This window comes from Callionymus lyra, chromosome 4 (genome assembly GCF_982586985.1).
Source record: "Callionymus lyra chromosome 4, fCalLyr1.hap1.1, whole genome shotgun sequence".
In the NCBI taxonomy this organism is placed as follows: Eukaryota; Metazoa; Chordata; class Actinopteri; order Syngnathiformes; family Callionymidae; genus Callionymus; species Callionymus lyra.
Genome location: NC_141821.1, coordinates 3,978,512 through 4,003,386, shown reverse-complemented (window position 1 = coordinate 4,003,386; position 24,875 = coordinate 3,978,512). Strand labels below are relative to the sequence as shown.

General features: G+C 44.5%; 2 protein-coding genes, 5 non-coding genes and 1 pseudogene across 7 annotated transcripts in view; 3 read left to right on the top strand and 5 right to left on the bottom strand.

Moving 5' to 3' along the window:
• The window catches only part of LOC148081072 (uncharacterized), a 7,715-nt gene extending 5,202 nt beyond the window's left edge, over positions 1-2,513 (top strand). The window contains exon 8 of the mRNA XM_087788348.1: positions 2,497-2,513. Coding sequence (XP_087644474.1) covers positions 2,497-2,513 — 17 coding nt within the window. The remainder of the gene's footprint in view (positions 1-2,496) is intronic.
• Positions 326-431, bottom strand: LOC148081073 (U6 spliceosomal RNA). The gene has a single exon (XR_015711030.1). It is a non-coding gene; the product is annotated as a U6 spliceosomal RNA (small nuclear RNA).
• A 7,028-nt stretch (positions 2,514-9,541) lies between the features above and the next one.
• LOC148081071 (uncharacterized) lies at positions 9,542-12,413 on the top strand. Its single transcript, XM_087788347.1, has 8 exons — positions 9,542-9,859; positions 9,939-10,218; positions 10,398-10,634; positions 10,817-11,011; positions 11,104-11,327; positions 11,436-11,684; positions 11,856-12,340; positions 12,382-12,413. Exons 6-8 carry the CDS (start codon positions 11,503-11,505, stop codon positions 12,411-12,413), a joined length of 699 nt encoding a protein of 232 aa, XP_087644473.1. The 5' UTR covers positions 9,542-9,859; positions 9,939-10,218; positions 10,398-10,634; positions 10,817-11,011; positions 11,104-11,327; positions 11,436-11,502.
• A 521-nt stretch (positions 12,414-12,934) lies between these two features.
• On the bottom strand, positions 12,935-13,037 carry LOC148081070 (U6 spliceosomal RNA). Its single transcript, XR_015711238.1, has one exon. It is a non-coding gene; the product is annotated as a U6 spliceosomal RNA (small nuclear RNA).
• A 293-nt stretch (positions 13,038-13,330) lies between these two features.
• trnag-gcc (transfer RNA glycine (anticodon GCC)) lies at positions 13,331-13,401 on the top strand. Its single transcript has one exon. It is a non-coding gene; the product is annotated as a tRNA-Gly (tRNA).
• A 260-nt stretch (positions 13,402-13,661) lies between these two features.
• On the bottom strand, positions 13,662-13,768 carry LOC148081068 (U6 spliceosomal RNA). Its single transcript, XR_015711207.1, has one exon. It is a non-coding gene; the product is annotated as a U6 spliceosomal RNA (small nuclear RNA).
• Positions 13,769-18,278: 4,510 nt separating this feature from the next.
• LOC148081067 (U6 spliceosomal RNA) lies at positions 18,279-18,382 on the bottom strand. The gene has a single exon (XR_015711250.1). It is a non-coding gene; the product is annotated as a U6 spliceosomal RNA (small nuclear RNA).
• Positions 18,383-21,792: 3,410 nt separating this feature from the next.
• On the bottom strand, positions 21,793-24,459 carry LOC148081066 (general transcription factor II-I repeat domain-containing protein 2 pseudogene; annotated as a pseudogene).
• Positions 24,460-24,875: the final 416 nt, after the last annotated feature.

The following is a 24,875-nucleotide window of genomic DNA, read 5'->3' as shown; positions in this document are numbered from 1 at the left end:
GAGCATTGGTGGTTCAGTGGTAGAATTCTCGCCTGCCACGCCGGAGGCCCGGGTTAGATTCCCGGCCAATGCAAGCTCTTTTTGAGGATTTTCCTCCACACACTCAAACCAAAAGCATTTTCGTGCGGCATCATGCCTTCAGGTGCTTGGGTCTCGTTGGCGTGTGGGCAGTAATGGCTAGTCACTGCCTATCTTCTCCTGGCCCCAAGCTCACTTTTACTCAAAACCCAGCCCGAGGATCTTTCAGACTTACCCCTCCGACCTACAGACTCCTGCCCTGCCCTCTTTTCGTGCTATCCCCTGGGTCGCACACTAATCGAAATGAAAAAATAAGGAACGCTTCACGAATTTGCGTGTCATCCTTGCGCAGGGGCCATGCTAATCTTCTCTGTATCGTTCCAATTTTAATTGATGTAACAGCGAACTGTTACGACCAGTGCCAATCTGTGAACGGGAACATTTAGGTAGTCACTTCTCTGTGTCTTTTACTTAAGGGGCCAGTTGAGAGTGGAGCAGAGGCTCTCAGGAAGCTCTCTACATGAATAGGGTTACAGACCCCTGATCTACACAAACTTTGGCTCACCTTTATACTCTGCAAAAGTGCAGACTCTCTCAGTGGAGAACTTTCAAGTGGTGGGTTCAGTACTAAAACTCTGACAAAGTTTGATAATGTTCAAGGATGATAGGGTCTTTGGAATGTTGTGTGTTCCGCGGTAATAGAGGCATGGCGCATCGAGCATTGGTGGTTCAGTGGTAGAATTCTCGCCTGCCACGCCTTGTTGCTCGTCTTGAGTCTTGCTCCATAATATTGCGAGGAAGGGAAAACAATCGTTCTTTGTTTGTAGCTTTTATTCTAGCTTTGTCACAGCTCCGTTAGCACACCCGTCAGCAGCTGTGACAATCACATTTGCAACAACACACGTCACACGAGTACACGCCTATTTAACATAAAGTGTCCGCGGTGCGGTAAATTGACGACAATGACGTCATTCAACAATACATACATCCAGTGCATGGCAAAACAAAACATAACACAATGAACCAAAATAAACATGAGAGCAGATCACTCAACACCCCCCCTTGCTCTCATCATCTCAAACTATCTACGCTATCTGTTCTTTTAATTGCCGAAGAACCATTTTTTGAATTTTTCTATTTTTGTTCTCACTGCTGGTTTTGTCAGAATGTCTGCTGCCATCTCCTCTGAGGGACAGTAGACAATGTCTATTTTACCTTCATTTAATGCTTCACGAAGGAAGTGATATTTCACGTCAATATGTTTGGATCTTTGTCTATTCACTGGATTTTTGCTCAGTGCAATTGATCCTTGATTGTCTCCAAAGATCTTTGTGCAACTGTACAATCTTCCATCCATGCCACTTAACAGTTGTGTCAGATACCTACTTTCCTGAGCAGTGGTAGCCAAAGCAACATACTCTGCTTCACAAGTGGACAGAGCCACTGTGGGTTGTTTCCTGGTTTTCCAGGAGATTGCTGGGCCTTGTTCTGTAAGGCTGAAGCAATATCCTGTCGTGCTCCGCCTATCTTCTGTTGAAGATGCCCAGTCTGAGTCACTGAATGCTATAAGATGTAAATCCTCCTCACTCTTCCTGAAACTTAACTCAAAATCAGAAGTACCCTTTAGGTATCTTAACACATGCTTTGCTGCAGTCAAGTGTTCTTCGTTTGGATTGGCTACTGTCCGTGACAGCTTGCTCACAATCCAGCTTATGTCTGGTCTGGTGCAAGTCATGGCATAGATCAGGCTACCAACAATTTCTCTATATTCTTTGTTATTTGTAATTTCATCATTTTCAGTCGTGGCATTTTCTATTTTTTGTTCACTTGGAGTGCGTCTTGGTTTACACTCTGACATCCCAAATCTTTCTAGTATTTTTGTGATGTAGCTTTTCTGGTGCATTTTGATTTCATGTCTATCTTGTGTAAATTGTATACCCAAAAAGTAGAATAATTTCCCCAGATCTTTCATTTTAAATCTACATTTCATGGTTTCCTTGAACTTGTTTAATGACTCATCATCGCTGGCAGCAATGATGAGATCATCCACCCAGATGATTACAATGATAGTGACATTCCCGCTCTGCTTTCTGTATACACAATGGTCAGACAGATTTCTTATAAAGTCATTTTGCTCGAGGTGGTCATTTAAAAGTTGGTACCAGTTTCTCCCTGATTGTTTAAGACCATAGAGCGACTTCTTTAATTTGTACATTAGCTTCTGTCCTGTCTCTGAAGTCTCCTCAAAACCTTCTGGTTGTTCTATGTAAATCTCTTCTTCTATTGGAGCATGCAAGCATGCCGTTTTCACGTCCATTTGATGGACAATGTATTCATTTTGAACCGCTATTTGCATAAGGGCACGCACTGAAGAGATATTGGCCGTTGGAGCGAAGGTTTCCTGATAATCTATTCCCTTTGTTTGGCTGTATCCCTTGGCTACATATCTGGCTTTGAAAATGTTTCCTTTTTCTGCAGATTCTTTAAGAGCATAAACCCATTTTCCCCCAACTGCAGTTTTGCCTTCCGGTAGAGGTGTATCATTTTCTTTGAGTGAGCAAATCTCCCTCATTGCATGCTCCCATTTTGGTGCCTCAGGTGACATCTGTGCTTCACTGAAAGTTTGCGGACTCCACATACTGTCCTGTAACAATAGTCTACGCTTATATTTATCAAATCCTCATCTCTTTCATCTGTTATATAAGTTATATAATCTTTAAGGTATTTCGGGGGTCTTCTCTCTCTCCTTGGGTAGCGAGTGCTGTCACTGTGTGACGGTTCTGACATCACACTCTCTTCCCCTTCATTTTCTTCATTTTGATTCTTTAACTCCATTTCTGGACCCTCTTTAATTTTATGATGTTCCTTTCCATAATCCTGATAATCAGAATCTGATTCATTTGTTTGTGTTAGTTGCTCCGCATTTTTCTTTGTGATGAATTTCACCAATCTATGATTTGACACTCGTTCTTTGTCTGGATCATAAACCAAATATGCTGGGCTGTTTTTACTGTGCCCAACATATATGCCTTTTCCACATCTGGAGTAAAGTTTCTTGTGGTTGTGTTTGTATGTATAGCATCCTGATCCAAACACCCACATTTTGGATAGGTCCGGCCTTTTTCCTGTCAACATGAAGTAGGGAGTGTTTTTGGTCCTGTCACTGTAACACCTGTTTCGAATGTGAGCAGCATTTTGTACAGCATAAGGCCACAATCTTTTAGGTAACCCTTTTTCCAACAGTTGACACCTGGCCATGTCAAATAAAGTTCTCCATTGTCTCTCAGCTGTACCATTTTGATGGGGAGAATATGGACACGATGTTTCATGTCTAATGCCTTTGTCTCTCAGAAGTGACTGGAAAGCATTCCCTGTATATTCTGTTCCATTGTCCGATCTTATACATTTTACAGTCCCATACGGAGCACAATCTGCCAAGAACCTTTTAGTTGCTAATGCGGCATCACTCTTATTTTTAAGAAAGTAAACAGATATTGCCCCGGAAAAGTCATCTGTAAATGAAATTGCATATTTATGCCCGTCTAGACCGGTTGGTTCAATGGGACCTGCTAAATCTGTATGTACTAATTCAAGGGGCTGACTAGCTTTCACATCTGCCGTTCTGTTTCTGTTATTTGTAAATTTTCCTTCAGTGCATGTGTTACAGTCTATTTTACTGTTGCTGTCTGTGATCTGCATGCCCACCACCACATCAGGCAATTTCAATATATCATTTACATTGCAATGGCCCAATATCGTATGCCATGTTTTGACATCACAGGTTAAGTTTACCCTGTCATTGTACGTTTTCCCCCGGATAACCTCGTGTGTTTTCAAGTAGAACAATCTTTCGTGTTCCTCTAGAGGAAAAGATGTACCATCTTTAGCAACAAGTTCATTTTGTCCCTCTGCAAATGTCAATTTGGCTCCGTTACCTGTTGCTGCCTTCACGGAGAAGATGCTCTGGGGGTACGTTGGGATGTGTAAGGCTCTCTGCAGTGTGGTTGTGACCCACTTTCCCTTGGAGTCCTGTATCATCACCTCTGCGTCACCTCGCTTGAGCGCCACCCTGTTCCTCCGTCTTCCATCAGCAAGCTCCATGTAGTGTTTGGCCGGGTCAAACGACGCATCAAAGCGAGTAAACTTGTCCTTGTCCGTTATGATGTGTGACGTAGCTCCACAGTCCACCATCAGCCCATTCCTTCGTATGGTTGCTGTAGTCGCGGTAAAAGCAAATGTTTGTTCGTCCTCGTCATATCGCTACTTCTCCGCTGTCTGTTTTGCGCCATCTCTGTTTGTTCTCCTCCTGCACGTCTCGTCGGTGTGTGTGGAGCTCCTGTGGTAACTGCACCACTTCGATGCTGCTTTTTGCCGACAGTCTCTGGCCAAATGTCCGCAATGTCCATCCATAGCAGATCACAGATGATACATCCACTTTCATCACGTTGTCTGATTTTGGTTTGGAGTCAAACTTCTCCGTCTCCTCGTAACTTCGGAGTTTGCTCTTGAACTGTTGAAACGTTAAGTCGTCACTGCTCTGTGTAATATGTATGGCAAATGGCTTGTATGTCTCTGGGAGGCCCTTCAAAATCATGGCGATTATTAGTCCATCGCCTATAACTTATTTTGCATTTCGGAGTGACGTCACAGCTTTCTCAGCTCGGATGATATAATCCGTGACCGTCTCTTCTGGATCCTTCTTGAGTGATGTCAACTACGTGTATAATGCAATTATCCTGGGTTTACCTTGGCTGGCGTAGTGACTGCGCAGTATTCGGAGAGTCTTGCTGCCGTCGTCTGCAGCTTCTCTCATTACGAGCGACAAACTTGTGTCGTCTAGGAACTGTATTAGTTCTGCATAGCATTCTTCATTCTTTTCCTCGTCGGGATCATCTGACAGTATGATGTCTTTCAGTCCCATTTGCCTCAGGTGGCCGAGGAACTTTACTTCCCACAACTCGTAATTGTTTTCATCTCCGTCAAAGACTAACCTTTGCCATCTTCCTCCAATGTTGCGGCTGGGCCCATAACCTGTTGCTCGTCTTGAGTCTTGCTCCATAATATTGCGAGGAAGGGAAAACAATTGTTCTTTGTTTGTAGCTTTGTCACAGCTCCGTTAGCACACCTGTCAGCAGCTGTGACAATCACATTTGCAACAACACACGTCACGCGAGTACACGCCTATTTAACATAAAGTGTCCGCGGTGCGGTAAATTGACGACAATGACGTCATTCAACAATACATACATCCAGTGCATGGCAAAACAAAACATAACACAATAAACCAAAATAAACATGAGAGCAGATCACTCAACAACGCTTCACGAATTTGCATGTCATCCCTGCGCCCAGTGGAGCCTGATCTTCACTGTTAATGTTCCACATTCGTTCCACATGTTGACCAATCACCTCTCTAGCTCGTTCCTAATTGTCCCAGATCTAGCGCATGTTGACCAATCACCTCTCTAGCTCGTTCCTAATTGTCCCAGATTTGGCGCATGTTGACCAATCACGGCTCTCCCTCGTTCCAAATCTGAGATCGGCCACTCCCTCGTTCCAAACCTGAGATCGGCCATCTTGTTTCACTAGATACATGCTAATAAATAAAAAATAGAAATAGCGGCTATTTTCTCTCTTGTTCAGTATTTCCAATCGGATTTCATTTTTTTTCTCTGCGTACATCGTTTAAGGTAAGTGTCTGGAACATTCCTATGGAAAAATTATCTTCTAATTGTCTTTTATTTTTTATTATGAGCCTCGAAATATTTCTCCATTCACTTAGCATTGGTATGTGTATTCGCTATAGTGTAATAAGAATGTTCTCGTGACAATGTGGCATGATTCTATTCACCTATTTTATGTCTGGTTGTATTTTTAAGCCCGAAAAAATGTTCGTTTTGGTGAGCGATATTACGAGCATTGTTATGCTAATGAGTTGCGATGCTAATGCGTTGTGATGCTAATGCTTTTTTACGATTATTTTAACGGTGGTTTTTGGTGAAAACAGTTAAATATTCACCAATAAAATACAGCATTGTCGTATCTAAGCATATATTTTCATTATTTATAATAAATCAATATAAAACATAATCAATGACAAGTACAAATGCTTTTTACGATTATTTTAACGGTGCTTTTTTGTGAAAACAGTTAAATATTCACCAATAAAATACCGCATTGTCGTATCTTAGCATATATTTTCATTAATTATAATAAATCAATATAAAACATAATCAATGACAAGTACAAATGCTTTTTACGATTATTTTAACGGTGCTTTTTGGTGAAAACAGTTAAATATTCACCAATAAAATACCGCATTGTCGTATCTTAGCATATATTTTCATTAATTATAATAAATCAATATAAAACATAATCAATGACGAGTACAAATGCTTTTTACGATTATTTTAACGGTGCTTTTTGGTGAAAACAGTTAAATATTCACCAATAAAATACCGCATTGTCGTATCTTAGCATATATTTTCATTAATTATAATAAATCAATATAAAACATAATCAATGACAAGTACAAATGCTTTTTACGATTATTTTAACGGTGCTTTTTGGTGAAAACAGTTAAATATTCACCAATAAAATACCGCATTGTCGTATCTAAGCATATATTTTCATTATTCATAATAAATCAATATAAAACATAATAATAATAATAATCGCAGGTAAGTGTTTATGACAAATATGTTGTTAAATGTGATATACAATCTGGGGACCTTGCCAATGTTATGGTATACTATTACCTTGTCTCTGACAGCTAATATTATGCTTTTTTTTTCAGGATTCATTTCAGTAATGGGGTCGAAGCCTACATTCAAGAGACTCAGCAGCGGGGCCCTAGTGTTGGGCTATTCCGAAGAGGCACATAGAGTGGCTGCTCGTAATAAAGCACGCGCATCTGCTGTAGTCTGCCAGTCTGGCGAGATCGTCAGGAAGAACGCCGTCAGCGAGGTCAGTCAGGGTGGTGGTGATGTCGACGACAGACTCCTCGTCCTGGCTCATCACCGGCTGCAGTTCGGAGTGTACCGTGGCCAGACATTCAAGTGGCTTGTGGAGAATGGCTTGGGATACGCTGCCTGGATGGTCGACAACCTCCGGGGAGAAAGACCGGTCAACACTCCCCTGAGCCAGAACAAGATGGCCTTCAAGGACTACCTCCTGTCCTTTGACGAGGGTAAGGAGGCTGTCGATGCGAAGGAGAGGCAGCGTATCGGCAAGGTCAAGGCCGCCGACAGCCGTCCTCCTCCATCAGCCGCCAGTCAGCGGAGCCAAGCGGTCGTTCTGTCCTCATCTCAGCTCTCCTCTCTTCTGGTGGGTCGCGCCTTGTCACCAGGGGCCATTAGGAGCCGGCTTCAGAAGATGAAGATGAAGAAGACACCGTCGAGTGCAAAGTCTACAGGTGATACATTTACACTACTTCAAGCAATAACCTTTACTATGATGAAATCAAAAATTAGTAATGATAATTCATATTCATATCAATGTTGAATGTGTGTTTTTCAGCCAGCCCTGCGCTTGACGACAGTCAGGACAGTGACCTGGTCACAGCCATGGAGGCGTATGAGTCTGCTCATGCAGATACATCAGGTAATATACACACAATAAACAGTGTTAACATATATACAACCTTAGTCATATTCGGAAAGTTGTTATGTTCTACGATGCTGAACCCAAGAGCAGACAGAGGCGAAGTTCCAGAGAGTACAAAAAGGGGTTTATTGGATGAAGGGGAAGCAGGTAGTTGAAGGGGAAGCCGGAGGGAGAGCGAGGGATCCGAGTTACTGCAGGCAGAGGAACAAAAGTTAGATGAGGTCCGAAAAAACAACAAGAGACTTGAGTACGATAACGAGGTAACAAATAAACTGAGCCAGTCACGTATAGTTACCACGGTAGAGTGAAGTACGATCTGGCGCAATTGATATAATTTAAATTGAAGCATATACCTGTTCATTTTAAAGGTTAATTATCTGGTAATAATATGTATATGTTGTAACATGCATGTTTGTTTACACACTTGTATCATGTGTTTTAGCCCGTATTGCTGTATGCAGCGTTGAGGCATCCTCCGCTGCTACAGCTGTTGGTGTGACACCTGACAAGCCGGCCGCAGTGTCCAGTCGTCCGCCTGCGCCCGCCAACGAGTCTATCCCACTTAGACATGTGGATGGTATGACAGGCTATTATATTACCGTTACTTGCATTAGAAAATACAAGTAAATCAGAAGTTATAACATCTGAATCTTAATATTTTTGATTACATTATTATTATTCTATTTTTATATTATAAATACAAGATAATGAATTTTTTTTTTTAAAGAATGTGGTATTATCAACCGACTTTAGTATAAATTTGTATAAACTGTACTTGACAGACATCATACTGCCAGAGGGGTGGAGGAAGTCACTTCCCGCTGCCGACCACCACTGGGTATCCAAGGCGCTCTTCAAGCTGTCTTCGCGGAAGAAGGCAGAGCTGGCCTGGGAGCGCGTGGACCGCCTGTGGTGGCACCCCCCTCAGGCCGCCCTCATCCCCAGCCAGCTGCCCAGACCTGACCGCTACTTCGCTCAGCGCCTCCTGCTGTGGATGCCGCATAAGCTGTGGCAGGTGCGTCTGTCCTGCCCCGACCCGTCCTGTCAGGACCACCAGCTTACGTCGGCCGGCCTCTATCCGCGCGTCCGTCAGGTCCTCGATATCGACAGTTTCTATCACCTCGCCGCCGAGTACCTGGAGTGCACCAAGTGCAAAAAGAAGCTCATCAGCTGGAGCGGCGCCATCACTCGCCAGCTGGACATCGGTCACCGCGTCCAGTTCCCCATTCTGCTGACTTACCAGTCCGCCTGTGACATGCGCGTCGCCAAGCTGTTGCGCCAACGCGGACTCGGGAACAGCGCCAGCCAGCTCCGCCACAAGCTGATGGAGCAGCACAGCGAGATGTGGTCTCAGCGCGTGGTGCACTACCTGACCGACTGCCAGAGTTTCACCGACGCCAACAGCCGCAACCTTCTCAGGCCCGACGTCAGCGACCCCCCTGCCATGACTGATATTCCGGGCTACAAGTGGCTGCAGACGGTCTACTGCAACGATGTGATCATGCGCCTGGATGAGGTAAAGGGCGCCATCACCTCTGTCTTCGGCAAGGTGCTGAAGCTGGACTCGACCAAGAAAGTTGTGAAGAAGCTGGCAGGGCACAGCGCCGGCACCGCATCGTGGGCCACCAACGTGGGTAATGAGTACGGCCAGGTGCTCATGAGCGTCCTCACCGCCAGTGAGGGGTACGGCCTCGGTCCCATGGCCACCGGCATCATGGCCCGCTACACGTCAGCTGGAGTGGACCCGCCGCGTCTTCTCTACGTGGACCGCGACTGTTGCGGGAAGTCTCTGGGTGACATGTTTAAAGACTGGCCTGACCTTGGCATCCGTCTGGACATCTGGCACTTCATTCGGCGCTTCAAGTCCGGATGTACCACGGACTCGCACCAGTTGTACGGTGTCTTCATGAGTCGCCTCTCCGCCTGCATCTTCGAGTGGAGCACCGAGGATGTGCAGCGCCTCCGGGAAGCTAAGCGTGCCGAGCTCCAGGCACAGAAGATCCTGAACCCCAGCTATTCAGACGTCTGGTCCCGCATCACCCGGAGCGAGCTGTCGTCCCACTGCAGGCGGAAGATGCGCGGCGCCGAGGAGACCACCCAGCTCATCCAGCAGCTTCTCGACACCTTCGACGGGGAGCAGGGTCGCGACACCCTGGGTGTCCCGCTGCTGGATTCAGAGCGCATCTGGGACATCTGGCTGAGCCAAAAACGCCACGTCGCCTGTATCCAGGACCCGGTGGGTTTCTCCCTCTACACGGAGACCCACAAACAGAAGAATGTAAGTATGCTGAAAGTATGCTGCTGCCCGTGTTCAGGTGCGCCCGAGGATCAACCTCCCTGGAGTCGTTCCACCTCCACCTGAACAGGTTTATTCCAGGAACGAGCGCTAGCGGCATGCATTTCCAGGCGTATCTGCTCGAGGGCCTGGTGCGCTGGAATGAAGACCGAGCTGCTGCCGCCGTGACACAGATGGAGGTCATGCCGCGTCCACGCTCCACTACAGCGGCCTGCTCAAGAAGGCTACCAACACCCTCAGCAGTGGCGTACTTGGTAGACAGTTAAATGCATCATACTGCGGGCCTCGACAGTACACTGGTAAATATTCTATAATCATTAACTTATTTTGTCAACCTTAGGGAAATGTATATATATATATATATATATATATATATATATATATATATATATATAAATACATTTATATATAAATAGATCATGTAGTTTAAGAATTGAATGATCAATATTTCTCACTGCCTGTATTTTGTCACACACAGGTGAGCTGATAGGTATTGAATACCTGTACAGCCAGACTGGAGAGGTCCTGCAGGACTACACGCTGGACCCTGACAGCGACGAGTCCGCACGCCTGGATGCCTGTCTCCAAGATGAGGATGAAGGGTTTGAGGAGGCCAGTCCTTTTAAGGACCCCACCGTCTCCACCTACGACGTGGAACCTCGCCCTTCCGTCCCGCCACGCCGCCACACAGACCCGACTGCACTGTCAGAAGATTGTAAGACTTATTTTATGTCTTTGTTTTCTTTTTTATTTATTATCAATGAAAATTTAAGTTATATTATTCATATATTTTATATGCAGATAGAAAATAAATTATATATATAATTACATTGATATATCCTATGAAAATATGTTTTTTTTTAAAAGTATAATCAGCCTTGTTTATTTTTGTAACAGCTGAGTGTAGGTCACGCAAGCGTAGACGCCAGCTATACAGGGGATCAGCGTCGCCAAGACCCGCCAGGCAACCTGCCGCGGTGTGCGGTGAGGATTTGATGCCCCCTTCCTGCTGTGACCACACCAGAACCGTTACCCTCCCCGGTAACGCCTACCCCGTCCGTAGGTACACCACCGGCTCGTCTATCGCCAGAGGTAAATCCAATACAAACTCATGGTATCTTATCAAAATAATTTATTCAATATGCATGGCAACATTTTTATGCATTGGTATAATTGTTATTCAGTACTCCGTGGACCGTAACAACGTGCCCGGTTACGGTAACGTAGAGGCCCTGGCGAGATGTCTCTTTTCCCTAGGAGGACAAGATGAGCCGTTGACCAACGCCCAGGCCGCCCGGATCATCGCCTTGTGGAGGAACCTGGACGACTATGACAAGCGGGCCACCCAGTTCTCCCCGCGTCACAGGTCCAAGTCGCCCGTTGCCCCTGGTGTTGATAGCACCAAGCGGTCAGTGTTTGAATATTCTAATCTGTGATAATTATGCATGGCTTATATTACATTTACTGCACTATATGACATGTCTTAAATTAAATATATTGTGTGGGTTTATTACAGATGTTTCCTGGGACAGAACACCGGTCCTGCACAATGGCCAGATTGCAATCGCTACGTCGAGTGCCTGATGGTGAAGTTGTGCGAGGCAAATCCTTCCCCTGTCCGTAAGGAGGGCGCCACCGTCCAGTGTTGGACACTCATTTGCCGCGCCTACCGCAAGGTTCGCCAGAAGGTGCTCGACAATGCACTGGTCATGCAGGAGACATCGCTACAGCTGGTGGAGATAAATCAGACCACTCTGACACAATGGTAATTCATCACATCTATTATCACATCAAAACTAACTTTTTTTAATGATTGACAAGTCAAATAATAATATACTCGTTTTATTCTTAATGCATCTTATTACATATTCAAGTGGGTTTAAAATTTTGTGTATATAAACTTGCTTATTAAATGTTTATCATTTCATTACTACAGGCACAACCGCAGATCCAAACAGGAGGAGAGGCAGCTCTTGGAGCAGGGGATTACTCTGCCTCCGCCCCCGCCCTGTGCCGCCCGACCGCTGCCGCCACCCGTACCACGCGTGGCAGTCATGCCCCAGCCACCTCTGCCCCAGCCGTTCATCTTCACGTTGCCGCCCAACACCGCTGGACAAGCCCACTCCTTCAGGCCCCCGCTTCTTCTGCCCTGGGTTGCTCACGTTGTCCCTGCTACTGGTACCACAGGACCCCGGGTCGAGCCTCTGCTCCCGGTCGCTACGGTCCCCCTGCCACCGTCCAGCGTTCCACGGTCCACCAGGTGGTATCAGAAGAAAAAACGTGAACGCGAAGAAGCCGGGATTGTCTGCAAGAAGTATCAGCGAGGCAACGTGAAGATGATGTGTCGGCGCTGCGGGAAAGAGCGTGCTACAGACAGCCACAGGCAGTACTATGGTAACTGGTACTGCCAAGAGACCGCGGGTATGCCTTACCAACAGTGGCTCCTGCAATTCGCCGACAAGGGTTACGGGAAGAAGAGGAGCCAAGCCCTTAAAAAAAGCAGAGGGGAATGTTTAAAACAAATGATGAATACAATAATAAAATGAAATAAAACCCCAAATCCCTCTTCTGGTTGTCTGTCTGTCTCTGTCTGTGTATCTGTTTGTCTATCTGTCTCTCCCTCTCTGTTTGTCTCTGTCTGTCTGACCGTCTGTCTCTCTCTCTCTCTGTCTCTCTCTCTCTCATCTCTCTTTCAATGTATAAAATAATGATTAGTCCAATAGATCTACACATATCAATACATACAAACTATTTTACAGAGCATTAAACTTAATAAGGTCGAAAAAAATAAATTAATAAATTTAAAAGGGTCAACATAGCTCAGATGGTAGAGTGGTTGCCTTCGGACCGAAAGGTTGCCGGTTCCGGACAAGGCACTTTACCCTGATTGCTCCTGATAGTGAACTTGGCGCAAGTGTGCAGCCTACTCCCATCAGTATGTGTGAATGGCTGAATTTCTACAGGTTTTAGCTACATTTTCTACATCTCTCTAAGACAAATTTTACACCACACGCTACAAACATTGACAGAGAACATTGCACCGCATTCTCTGCGCAGGGGCCATGCTAATCTTCTCTGTATCGTTCCAATTTTAATTGATGTAACAGCGAACTGTTACGACCAGTGCCAATCTGTGAACGTAGTCACTTCTCTGTGTCTTTTACTTAAGGGGCCAGTTGAGAGTGGAGCAGAGGTTCTCAGGAAGCTCTCTACATGAATAGGGTTACAGACCCCTGATCTACACAAACTTTGGCTCGCCTTTATACTCTGCAAAAGTGCAGACTCTCTCAGTGGAGAACTTTCAAGTGGTGGGTTCAGTACTAAAACTCTGACAAAGTTTGATAATGTTCAAGGATGATAGGGTCTTTGGAATGTTGTGTGTTCCGCGGTAATAGAGGCATGGCGCATCGAGCATTGGTGGTTCAGTGGTAGAATTCTCGCCTGCCACGCGGGAGGCCCGGGTTCGATTCCCGGCCAATGCAAGCTCCTTTTGAGGATTTTCCTCCACACACTCAAAACAAAAGCATTTTCGTGCGGCATCATGCCTTCAGGTGCTTGGGTCTCGTTGGCGTGTGGGCAGTAATGGCTAGTCACTGCCTATCTTCTCCTGGCCCCAAGCTTACAAGCTCACTTTTACTCAAAACCCAGCCCGAGGATCTTTCATACTTACCCCTCCGACCTATAGACTCCTGCCCTGCCCTCTTTTCGTGCTATCCCCTGGGCCGCACACTAATCGAAATGAAAAAATAAGGAACGCTTCACGAATTTGCGTGTCATCCTTTGCGCAGGGGCCATGCTAATCTTCTCTGTATCGTTCCAATTTTAATTGATGTAACAGCGAACTGTTACGACCAGTGCCAATCTGTGAACGGGAACATTTAGGTAGTCACTTCTCTGTGTCTTTTACTTAAGGGGCCAGTTGAGAGTGGAGCAGAGGCTCTCAGAAAGCTCTCTACATGTATAGGGTTACAGACCCCTGATCTACACAAACTTTGGCTCACCTTTATACTCTGCAAAAGTGCAGACTCTCTCAGTGGAGAACTTTCAAGTGGTGGGTTCAGTACTAAAACTCTGACAAAGTTTGATAATGTTCAAGGATGATAGGGTCTTTGGAATGTTGTGTGTTCCGCGGTAATAGAGGCATGGTGCATCGAGCATTGGTGGTTCAGTGGTAGAATTCTCGCCTGCCACGCGGGAGGCCCGGGTTCGATTCCTGGCCAATGCAAGCTCCTTTTGAGGATTTTCCTCCACACACTCAAACCAAAAGCATTTTCGTGCGGCATCATGCCTTCAGGTGCTTGGGTCTCGTTGGGGTGTGGGCAGTAATGGCTAGTCACTGCCTATCTTCTCCTGGCCCCAAGCTTACAAGCTCACTTTTAATCAAAACCCAGCCCGAGGATCTTTCAGACTTACCCCTCCGACCTATAGACTCCTGCCCTGCCCTCTTTTCGTGCTATCCCCTGGGCCGCACACTGATCGAAATGAAAAAATAAGGAACGCTTGTTGCTCGTCTTGAGTCTTGCTCCATAATATTGCGAGGAAGGGAAAACAATCGTTCTTTTTTTGTAGCTTTTATTCTAGCTTTGTCACAGCTCCGTTAGCACACCCGTCAGCAGCTGTGACAATCACATTTGCAACAACACACGTCACACGAGTACACGCCTATTTAACATAAAGTGTCCGCGGTGCGGTAAATTGACGATAATGCCGCATTCAACAATACATACATCCAGTGCATGGCAAAACAAAACATAACACAGTAAACCAAAATAAACATGAGAGCAGATCACTCAACACCCCCCCTTGCTCTCATCATCTCAAACTATCTACGCTATCTGTTCTTTTAATTGCCGAAGAACCATTTTTTGAATTTTTCTATTTTTGTTCTCACTGCTGGTTTTGTCAGAATGTCTGCTGCCATCTCCTCTGAGGGACAGTAGACAATGTCTATTTTACCTTCATTTAATGCTTCACGAAGGAGGTGATATTTCACGTCAATATGTTTGGATCTTTGTCTATTCACTGGATTTTTGCTCAGTGCAATTGATCCTTGATTGTCTCCAAAGATCTTTGTGAAACTGTACAATCTTCCATCCATGCCACTTAACAGTTGTGTCAGATACCTACTTTCCTGAGTAGTGGTAGCCAAAGCAACATACTCTGCTTCACAAGTGGACAGAGCCACTGTGGGTTGTTTCCTGGTTTTCCAGGAGATTGCTGGGCCTTGTTCTGTAAGGCTGAAGCAATATCTTGTCGTGCTCCGCCTATCTTCTGTTGAAGATGCCCAGTCTGAGTCACTGAATGCTATAAGATGTAAATCCTCCTCACTCTTCCTGAAACTTAACTCAAAATCAGAAGTACCCTTTAGGTATCTTAACACATGCTTTGCTGCAGTCAAGTGTTCTTCCTTTGGATTGGCTACTGTCCGTGACAGCTTGCTCACAATCCAGCTTATGTCTGGTCTGGTGCAAGTCATGGCATAGATCAGGCTACCAACAATTTCTCTATATTCTTTGTTATTTGTAATTTCATCATTTTCAGTCGTGGCATTTTCTATTTTTTGTTCACTTGGAGTGCGTCTTGGTTTACACTCTGACATCCCAAATCTTTCTAGTATTTTTGTGATGTAGCTTTTCTGGTGCATTTTGATTTCATGTCTATCTTGTGTAAATTGTATACCCAAAAAGTAGAATAATTTCCCCAGATCTTTCATTTTAAATCTACATTTCATGGTTTCCTTGAACTTGTTTAATGACTCATCATCGCTGGCAGCAATGATGAGATCATCCACCCAGATGATTACAATGATAGTGACATTCCCGCTCTGCTTTCTGTATACACAATGGTCAGACAGATTTCTTATAAAGTCATTTTGCTCGAGGTGGTCATTTAAAAGTTGGTACCAGTTTCTCCCTGATTGTTTAAGACCATAGAGCGACTTCTTTAATTTGTACATTAGCTTCTGTCCAGTCTCTGAAGTCTCCTCAAAACCTTCTGGTTGTTCTATGTAAATCTCTTCTTCTATTGGAGCATGCAAGTATGCCGTTTTCACGTCCATTTGATGGACAATGTATTCATTTTGAACCGCTATTTGCATAAGGGCACGCACTGAAGAGATATTGGCCGTTGGAGCGAAGGTTTCCTGATAATCTATTCCCTTTGTTTGGCTGTATCCCTTGGCTACATATCTGGCTTTGAAAATGTTTCCTTTTTCTGCAGATTCTTTAAGAGCATAAACCCATTTTCCCCCAACTGCAGTTTTGCCTTCCGGTAAAGGTGTATCATTTTCTTTGAGTGAGCAAATCTCCTCCCTCATTGCATGCTCCCATTTTGGTGCCTCAGGTGACATCTGTGCTTCACTGAAAGTTTGCGGTACTCCACATACGGTCCTGTAACAATAGTCTACGCTTATATTTATCAAATCCTCATCTCTTTCATCTGTTATATAAGTTATATAATCTTTAAGGTATTTCGGGGGTCTTCTCTCTCTCCTTGGGTAGCGAGTGCTGTCACTGTGTGACGGTTCTGACATCACACTCTCTTCCCCTTCATTTTCTTCATTTTGATTCTTTAACTCCATTTCTGGACCCTCTTTAATTTTATGATGTTCCTTTCCATAATCCTGATAATCATAATCTGATTCATTTGTTTGTGTTAGTTGCTCCGCATTTTTCTTTGTGATGAATTTCACCAATCTATGATTTGACACTCGTTCTTTGTCTGGATCATAAACCAAATATGCTGGGCTGTTTTTACTGTGCCCAACATATATGCCTTTTCCACATCTGGAGTCAAGTTTCTTGTGGTTGTGTTTGTATGTATAGCATCCTGATCCAAACACCCACATTTTGGATAGGTCCGGCCTTTTTCCTGTCAACATGAAGTAGGGAGTGTTTTTGGTCCTGTCACTGTAACACCTGTTTCGAATGTGAGCAGCATTTTGTACAGCATAAGGCCACAATCTTTTAGGTAACCCTTTTTCCAACAGTTGACACCTGGCCATGTCAAATAAAGTTCTCCATTGTCTCTCAGCTGTACCATTTTGATGGGGAGAATATGGACACGATGTTTCATGTCTAATGCCTTTGTCTCTCAGAAGTGACTGGAAAGCATTCCCTGTATATTCTGTTCCATTGTCCGATCTTATACATTTTACAGTCCCATACGGAGGACAATCTGCCAAGAACCTTTTAGTTGCTAATGCGGCATCACTCTTATTTTTAAGAAAGTAAACAGATATTGCCCCGGAAAAGTCATCTGTAAATGAAATTGCATATTTATGCCCGTCTAGACCGGTTGGTTCAATGGGACCTGCTAAATCTGTATGTACTAATTCAAGGGGCTGACTAGCTTTCACATCTGCCGTTCTGTTTCTGTTATTTGTAAATTTTCCTTCAGTGCATGTGTTACAGTCTATTTTACTGTTGCTGTCTGTGATCTGCATGCCCACCACCACATCAGGCAATTTCAATATATCATTTACATTGCAATGGCCCAATATCGTATGCCATGTTTTGACATCACAGGTTAAGTTTACCCTGTCATTGTACGTTTTCCCCCGGATGACCTCGTGTGTTTTCAAGTAGAACAATCTTTCGTGTTCCTCTAGAGGAAAAGATGTACCATCTTTAGCAACAAGTTCATTTTGTCCCTCTGCAAATGTCAATTTGGCTCCGTTACCTGTTGCTGCCTTCACGGAGAAGATGCTCTGGGGGTACGTTGGGATGTGTAAGGCTCTCTGCAGTGTGGTTGTGACCGACTTTCCCTTGGAGTCCTGTATCATCACCTCTGCGTCACCTCGCTTGAGCGCCACCCTGTTCCTCCGTCTTCCATCAGCAAGCTCCATGTAGTGTTTGACCGGGTCAAACGACGCATCAAAGCGAGTAAACTTGTCCTTGTCCGTTATGATGTGTGACGTAGCTCCACAGTCCACCATCAGCCCATTCCTTCGTATGGTTGCTGTAGTCGCGGTAAAAGCAAATGTTTGTTCATCCTCGTCATATCGCTGCTTCTCCGCTGTCTGTTTTGCGCCATCTCTGTTTGTTCTCCTCCTGCACGTCTCGTCGGTGTGTGTGGAGCTCCTGTGGTAACTGCACCACTGCTCCTTTTGAGGATTTTCCTCCACACACTCAAACCCAAAGCATTTTCGTGCGGCATCATGCCTTCAGGTGCTTGGGTCTCGTTGGCGTGTGGGCAGTAATGGCTAGTCACTGCCTATCTTCTCCTGGCCCCAAGCTTACAAGCTCACTTTTACTCAAAACCCAGCCCGAGGATCTTTCAGACTTACCCCTCCGACCTATAGACTCCTGCCCTGCCCTCTTTTCGTGCTATCCCCTGGGCCGCACACTGATCGAAATGAAAAATTAAGGAATGCTTCACGAATTTGCGTGTCATCCTTGCGCTCAGTGGCGCCTGATCTTCTCTGTTAATGTTCCACATTCGTTCCACATGTTGACCAATCACCTCTCTACCTCGTTCCCAATGTTTTCCAAATTGTTCCAAATTGTCCCAGAGCTAGCCAAATGTTGACCAATCACGGCTCTCCCTCGTTCCAAATCTGAGATCGGCAATCTTGTTTCACTACATACAGTGCCTTGCGAAAGTATTCGGCCCCCTTGAACCTTTCAACATTTCAGGCTTCAAACATAAAGATATAAAATTTTAATTTTTTGTCATGAATCAACAACAAGTGGGACACAATCGTGAAGTGGAACGAAATTTATTGGATAATTTAAACTTTTTTAACAAATAAAAAACTGAAAAGTGGGGCGTGCAATATTATTCGGCCCCCTTGCGCTAATACTTTGTAGCGCCACATTTTGCTGTAATTACAGCTGCAAGTCGCTTGGGGTATGTCTCTATCAGTTTTGCACATCGAGAGACTGGAATTCTTGCCCATTCTTCCTTGCAAAACAGCTCGAGCTCAGTGAGGTTGGATGGAGAGCGTTTGTGAACAGCAGTCTTCAGCTCTTTCCACAGATTCTCGATTGGATTCAGGTCTGGACTTTGACTTGGCCATTCTAACACCTGGATACGTCTATTTGTGAACCATTCCATTGTAGATTTGGCTTTATGTTTTGGATCATTGTCCTGTTGGAAGATAAATCTCCGTCACAGTCTCAGGTCTTTTGCAGACTCCAACAGGTTTTCTTCCAGAATGGTCCTGTATTTGGCTCCATCCATCTTCCCATCAATTTTAGCCATCTTCCCTGTCCCTGCTGAAGAAAAGCAGGCCCAAACCATGATGCTGCCACCACCATGTTTGACAGTGGGGATGGTGTGTTCAGGGTGATGAGCTGTGTTGCTTTTACGCCAAACATATCGTTTTGCATTGTGGCCAAAAAGTTCGATTTTGGTTTCATCTGACCAGAGCACCTTCATCCACATGTTTGGTGTGTCTCCCAGGTGGCTTGTGGCAAACTTTAAACGAGACTTTTTATGGATATCTTTGAGAAATGGCTTTCTTCTTGCCACTCTTCCATAAAGGCCAGATTTGTGCAGTGCACGACTGATTGTTGTCCTATGGACAGACTCTCCCACCTCAGCTGTAGTTATCTGCAGTTCATCCAGAGTGATCATGGGCCTCTTGGCTGCATCTCTGATCAGTCTTCTCCTTGTTTGAGATTAAAGTTTGGAGGGACGGCCGGGTCTTGGTAGATTTGCAGTGGTCTGATACTCCTTCCATTTCAATATAATTGCTTGCACAGTGCTCCTTGAGATGTTTAAAGCTTGGGAAATCTTTTTGTATCCAAATCCGGCTTTAAACTTCTCCACAACAGTATCTCGGACCTGCCTGGTGTGTTCCTTTGTCTTCATGGTTCTCTCTGCGCTTTAAACAGAACCCTGAGACTATCAAAGAGCAGGTGCATTTATACGGAGACTTGATTACACACAGGTGCATTCTATTTATCATCATCAGTTTAAATTATCCAATAAATTTCGTTCCACTTCACGATTGTGTCCCACTTGTTGTTGATTCATGACAAAAAAATTAAAATTTTATATCTTTATGTTTGAAGCCTGAAATGTGGCGAAATGTTGAAAGGTTCAAGGGGGCCGAATACTTTCGCAAGGCACTGTACATGTGAAGCCTCATTATATTTCTGTCAATCTGTTTGCATAACCTTATCACCTGTATTTGTTCGGGTGACACGTGCTGAGTGTTCTATTCAATAAAGGTCAAGCCCGAACACTCAGGAAACGTGTCAATAACTTCTGTCTGTAACTTTCCACTCTAATGTGACAAGTCAATTGTCAGTAGTTTTCCATCCATCACCACCCCAGGAGTCAGACATAACACCAACTGAATGTTACCTTATAAGGACTTGTGTGCAACAGTAGACAACGACCTTGTAAGAATATATGCGCATGTTTTCACACTCGTAACTCAGAGCTCTGTACACCTCTCGTTGTTATGCGTCTTGTGTAACATCTTTAATAAATCTTTTTGCCAGACTATATTGGACCGGACTTTGTCTCTCACTAACTCAAGGATCCAACGAATCTTCAAGACTACTTCAAATTGGCGTCACGAACAGGATCCTTTGAGAGAGAGGGTTCGGAGGTGTAAAACGAGTCTTTACCTCTCTCTGGGTGGGTAAAGGTTTTCCTATTTCCAAAGTTTGTCAAAATGTGTTAAGATATTGGATGTATATGATGAAGAGTTTTTTCCTCGCGTTGGAATAAGTTGTGAAAATTTCTTGTGTTTCTTGGGAATACTACGTCCTCGTGTTAGAGTAGAAAGAATACTGTATTGTTGTATGGGATAAGCAATACAGGCATTGTTGTGGCAGGGTTTCAAATTTTTTAGAAAAATCCTCGAGGTGAATAGTTGTTATAAATTGAATAGAAGAATAGAGGTGTTGGCTTGTTCCGCAATTCTCGTGTTGAATTCCGTCGTGTTCGGAGGAAGAGTTAACTGGTCCCACATTCTCGTGTTGAATGCCGTCGTGTTCGGGGGACAACATTGATAAGGGGGTGTTAAAACATTGTATTCTTGTAAAAATATATAGGAACTAGGACGCAGTCCAGGAATACTGGTCTTACTGATAACTAGATTAACTAAAAAAAATAAAAAAAAACGATTCAAATTTTAATAAGGAAATAAACCTAAATTAAAATGTCAAGTAAATTACAGAAAGAATTTAATCTTTCCACAGATTGGATTGATTGGTCAAAATGTGTACTGTCAGAGGAATTACGATTACCGGATTCACACCAGACTGACACACCTCCACCATATTCATCCAACAATCCATTCAAATCTCATACTGCTTCTCCACCACCACACCCATTATCAATACAAATGCCGGTATTTAATATAACAAGAGGAGTTGTTGCGGGAGATTTTGAGGGAGATGAGGGCCAATCAGTTCAACTGACCATTGACAAAAGTAAACCAAAGATGGGAGGAGGAATAAGTTGTCCCGACTTTCTTACTGTAGAGCAGGGGTGTCAAACTGGTTTTCACCAGGGGCCGCATCATCATAATGGCTGCCCTCAAAGGGCCAGATGTAACTTATAAATGTAACTAAATGTAAGCTAATGTAAACTAAATGTAACTACTCCTTAATGTTAAATGACTTTGAATGTATTACTTGAGAGGGGGCATAACTACTGTAAAACCAACAATTGTGAGCTGCTAACAACATATGTGATGTAGCATTTTACAATAAAATAAAAATGGCTGCACACAGCCTTGCATGTGGTGCACTAAATACATTGCTACACATAAAAATAAGTCAAAACATACAGCTCAAGACTAACAAGTTGAAACAGTCTGACAAGCAACTTTTCCTGTTGATGCACATGTATCATCACACTTGTCACCTCAAGCAGAGACAAAATAAATCAATTGCAGGAAAATCAGATTGGTGAGTCTTTATAACAAGAACAAGAACAAGAACAATTCAATTCTTGTGGATGAGTAGATCCTGAACAAGTGGATCCCCTCTCCACCATCCATTGGTCATGGTCTGAAAATAACAAGCACAATCATTAAATTTCACACAGTTTAACTATTCTTCTTCTTGGTTACATTACATTTTATTATATTCTAATTGGGTTTTTAAAAATGCTTACCTATGTCTTCTGACCAGATGTCTGACACCGTGTTCCCGTTACCAGTGTGTCAATGTCTGATTTTAGGTCCTGTGCTGAGGCAATCCGTAGAACAGAATGGAGGTTGTCATCAGTGATGCGAGATCTGTGCTTGTTTTTGTTTACATTCATTATTGAAAACAACTGTTCGCACAGGTAGGTGCTCCCAAACATTGAAAGAACACGGGCAGCATGAAGTCGAAGCTGTGGCATCAAAGCAGGGGGCAGCAGACGGTAAAAGTCCTGGATTGCAGCATCCTGGAACTTTGCTTTCAGGCCACTGTCGCTTTGCAGATCAATCAACTCCATCTGAAGGTGCCGGGGTGCAGTGCCGATGTCAGTGGTGAAAGGACTGGTAAAGAGGGCAAAGCCAGTGTGCTGTGCTCGTAAGTCAGAGAAGCGCCGATCAAACTCATTCCTTATCAGGCTCAGTTTGGAGGCCAACTCAGCACATGAAAAAGTGTGGGGAAATGAGCCCGAGATGCTCTGACTAACAGGAAAGTTACCAAGATCATTGTGTTTCACTTGGCACATCCATAGGTCCAGTTTACGCTGGAAAGCCGTGATCGTGTCGGACATCTTTGTGATGACTTGTTTGCGTCCCTGCAGCTTCTGATTCAGTTCGGCGAGATGCTGGGTTATGTCACACAACATAGCAAAGTCACACAGCCACTGATCATCTGACAGTTCAGGCAAGGGTTTTCCTTTACGCTGCATGAAAACAGCAATTTCTTCCCTGAGCTCAAAAAATCTTTTGAGGACTTTGCTCCTACTCAGCCACCGAACTTCTGTATGGTACGGCACATCTCCATGCTCCGAGTCCATCTCCTGCAAAAACAGCTGGAACTGACGATGATTCAGGCCACGAGCGCGAATGAAGTTCACTGTTTTCATGACCGTGGTCACTATGCCATCCATCCCCAGCACCTTCCCACACAAAGCTTCTTGATGGATAATGCAATGATATGTAATCAGAGGTGTGTGACAGTTAATTTCTTGCATTTTCCCCTTCATTATTCCAACTAAGCCCCTGTTTCCTCCACACATTGCGGGTGCACCGTCTGTAGTTAATCCCACCAACTTTTCCCAGGGCAATACATTTTTACTCATGGACTTCTCCACCGCATCAAAAATGTCCTGTCCTGTTGTGGTCCCATGCAAAGCAGCCACATCCAACAGCTCCTCAGTGACAGTGAGGTCCGACTTCACGCCTCTGATAAAAATTGATAACTGCGCTGTATCCGTGATATCTGTGCTTTCATCAACAGCTAATGAAAAAGCTATGTAGCTGCGTGTCTCGTCGGCCAGCTGTGTTGAAAGATTTCCTGCTATTACCTTAACTCGGTCCGCGATGGTGTTTCTTGATAAACTGACATTTTTAAAAGCCTGTACCTGGTCGGGACACACTTGCTCACACACTTTCACCATGCACCGCTTCAAAAACTCTCCCTCTGAAAAAGGCTTTGAACATTGGGCGATGTGTTCAGCCACAATAAAGCTAGCTTTCACTGCTGCATTATTTTAAGCTGTGGCTTTCGTGAAAACATTTTGCTGTGCTTGCAGTTTTCCTTTTAATTCTTCTGCAATTTTTTTTTTTCTTCATGAGTAAATGTGGCATACTTAGCTCCATGTTTGGTGTCAAAATGCCGGCGTAAATTGTATTCTTTGACAACCGACACTGCCTCATAACATAAAAGACATACAGGCCTTTCTCCTTGCAGCACAAACATATATTCGCCTTCCCACCTTTCTTGAAATAGCCTTCCCTCCTTATCAACCTTTCTCCTCTTGGACATTTTGCTAGTATGTATTTATATTTTTCAATTCCACCTGTTCGCATTGATTTGATGACGCTGCAGCCTAGTGGCGGATGCCTAAATCGTGGGAAAAATAATACCGGTAGGCATGCATTGTGGGTAAATGTAGGTTTCTTTACAAGCCAGCAGCAACTTGTGCGACACTTTTTCTTGCTGAAATCGGTCATGTGACAGGGAGCGATTGACAGGCCAGGGACTCTGCGTGTGTGTGTGTGTGCGTGTGTGTGTGCGTGTGTGTGTGTGTGCCGCGATGAGAGCGCGCGCTGCTCACATCAAAGGCTCGCGGCCGGTTTTCCCAAAGCAGCGGCGCTATAATGCAAACACGTAGCGTGGATGACAATCTCTGGTGGGCTGATGTTGTTGATTCGAGCCAGACAGACAGACTGACCGACAGACTGTATGGCCCATCGCCCCCCGCTTTGCAGGCTGGGCAATGAGAACCCGACCCGCCTGCAGCGCACCGCCACAGCGCTGCTGCGCCGTAGATTGCGTGCGTGCGTGTGTGCCTGCGCTTGTGAAAACCTGACCGAGGCAGAGTCAGAGAAGGGAACGCAAGCAGCGCGAATACAATAAGGAAAACCATTTTGTCTGTTGTTGGATTGGTTTGTCGGACAAGTTTTTATTTTTTTTTATTTTTTATTTTTTTCCTTGTTGGTCAAGGTAAGGCAGGCGGGCCACATAAAATCACATGGCGGGCCACATTTGGCCCGCGGGCCTTGAGTTTGACACATATGCTGTAGAGGATGTAGCAGATATGTGGGATAAAGGAATAATAAATGACCGCGAGATGACAGAAGTGTCTTTTGATACAGCAAATACATTTTCAAACTTTACTTTAACGGGAAAAAAGGGGCGGCAGATGAAAGAAGATGTCGAGTACTGGAGAGGCCGCCTAGCGGATATACAGAAAAGGAAGCAGCAAGGCAGGAAAAGAGAGGATGAGGAGAATGTGGAACAGAAAATAAGAAGAGAGGCAGAAAGAATTTTTCTGAATCACTTGGCGAAAAAGGCTGAAGAGAGGGCTGAGGAGGGGGCGGTCG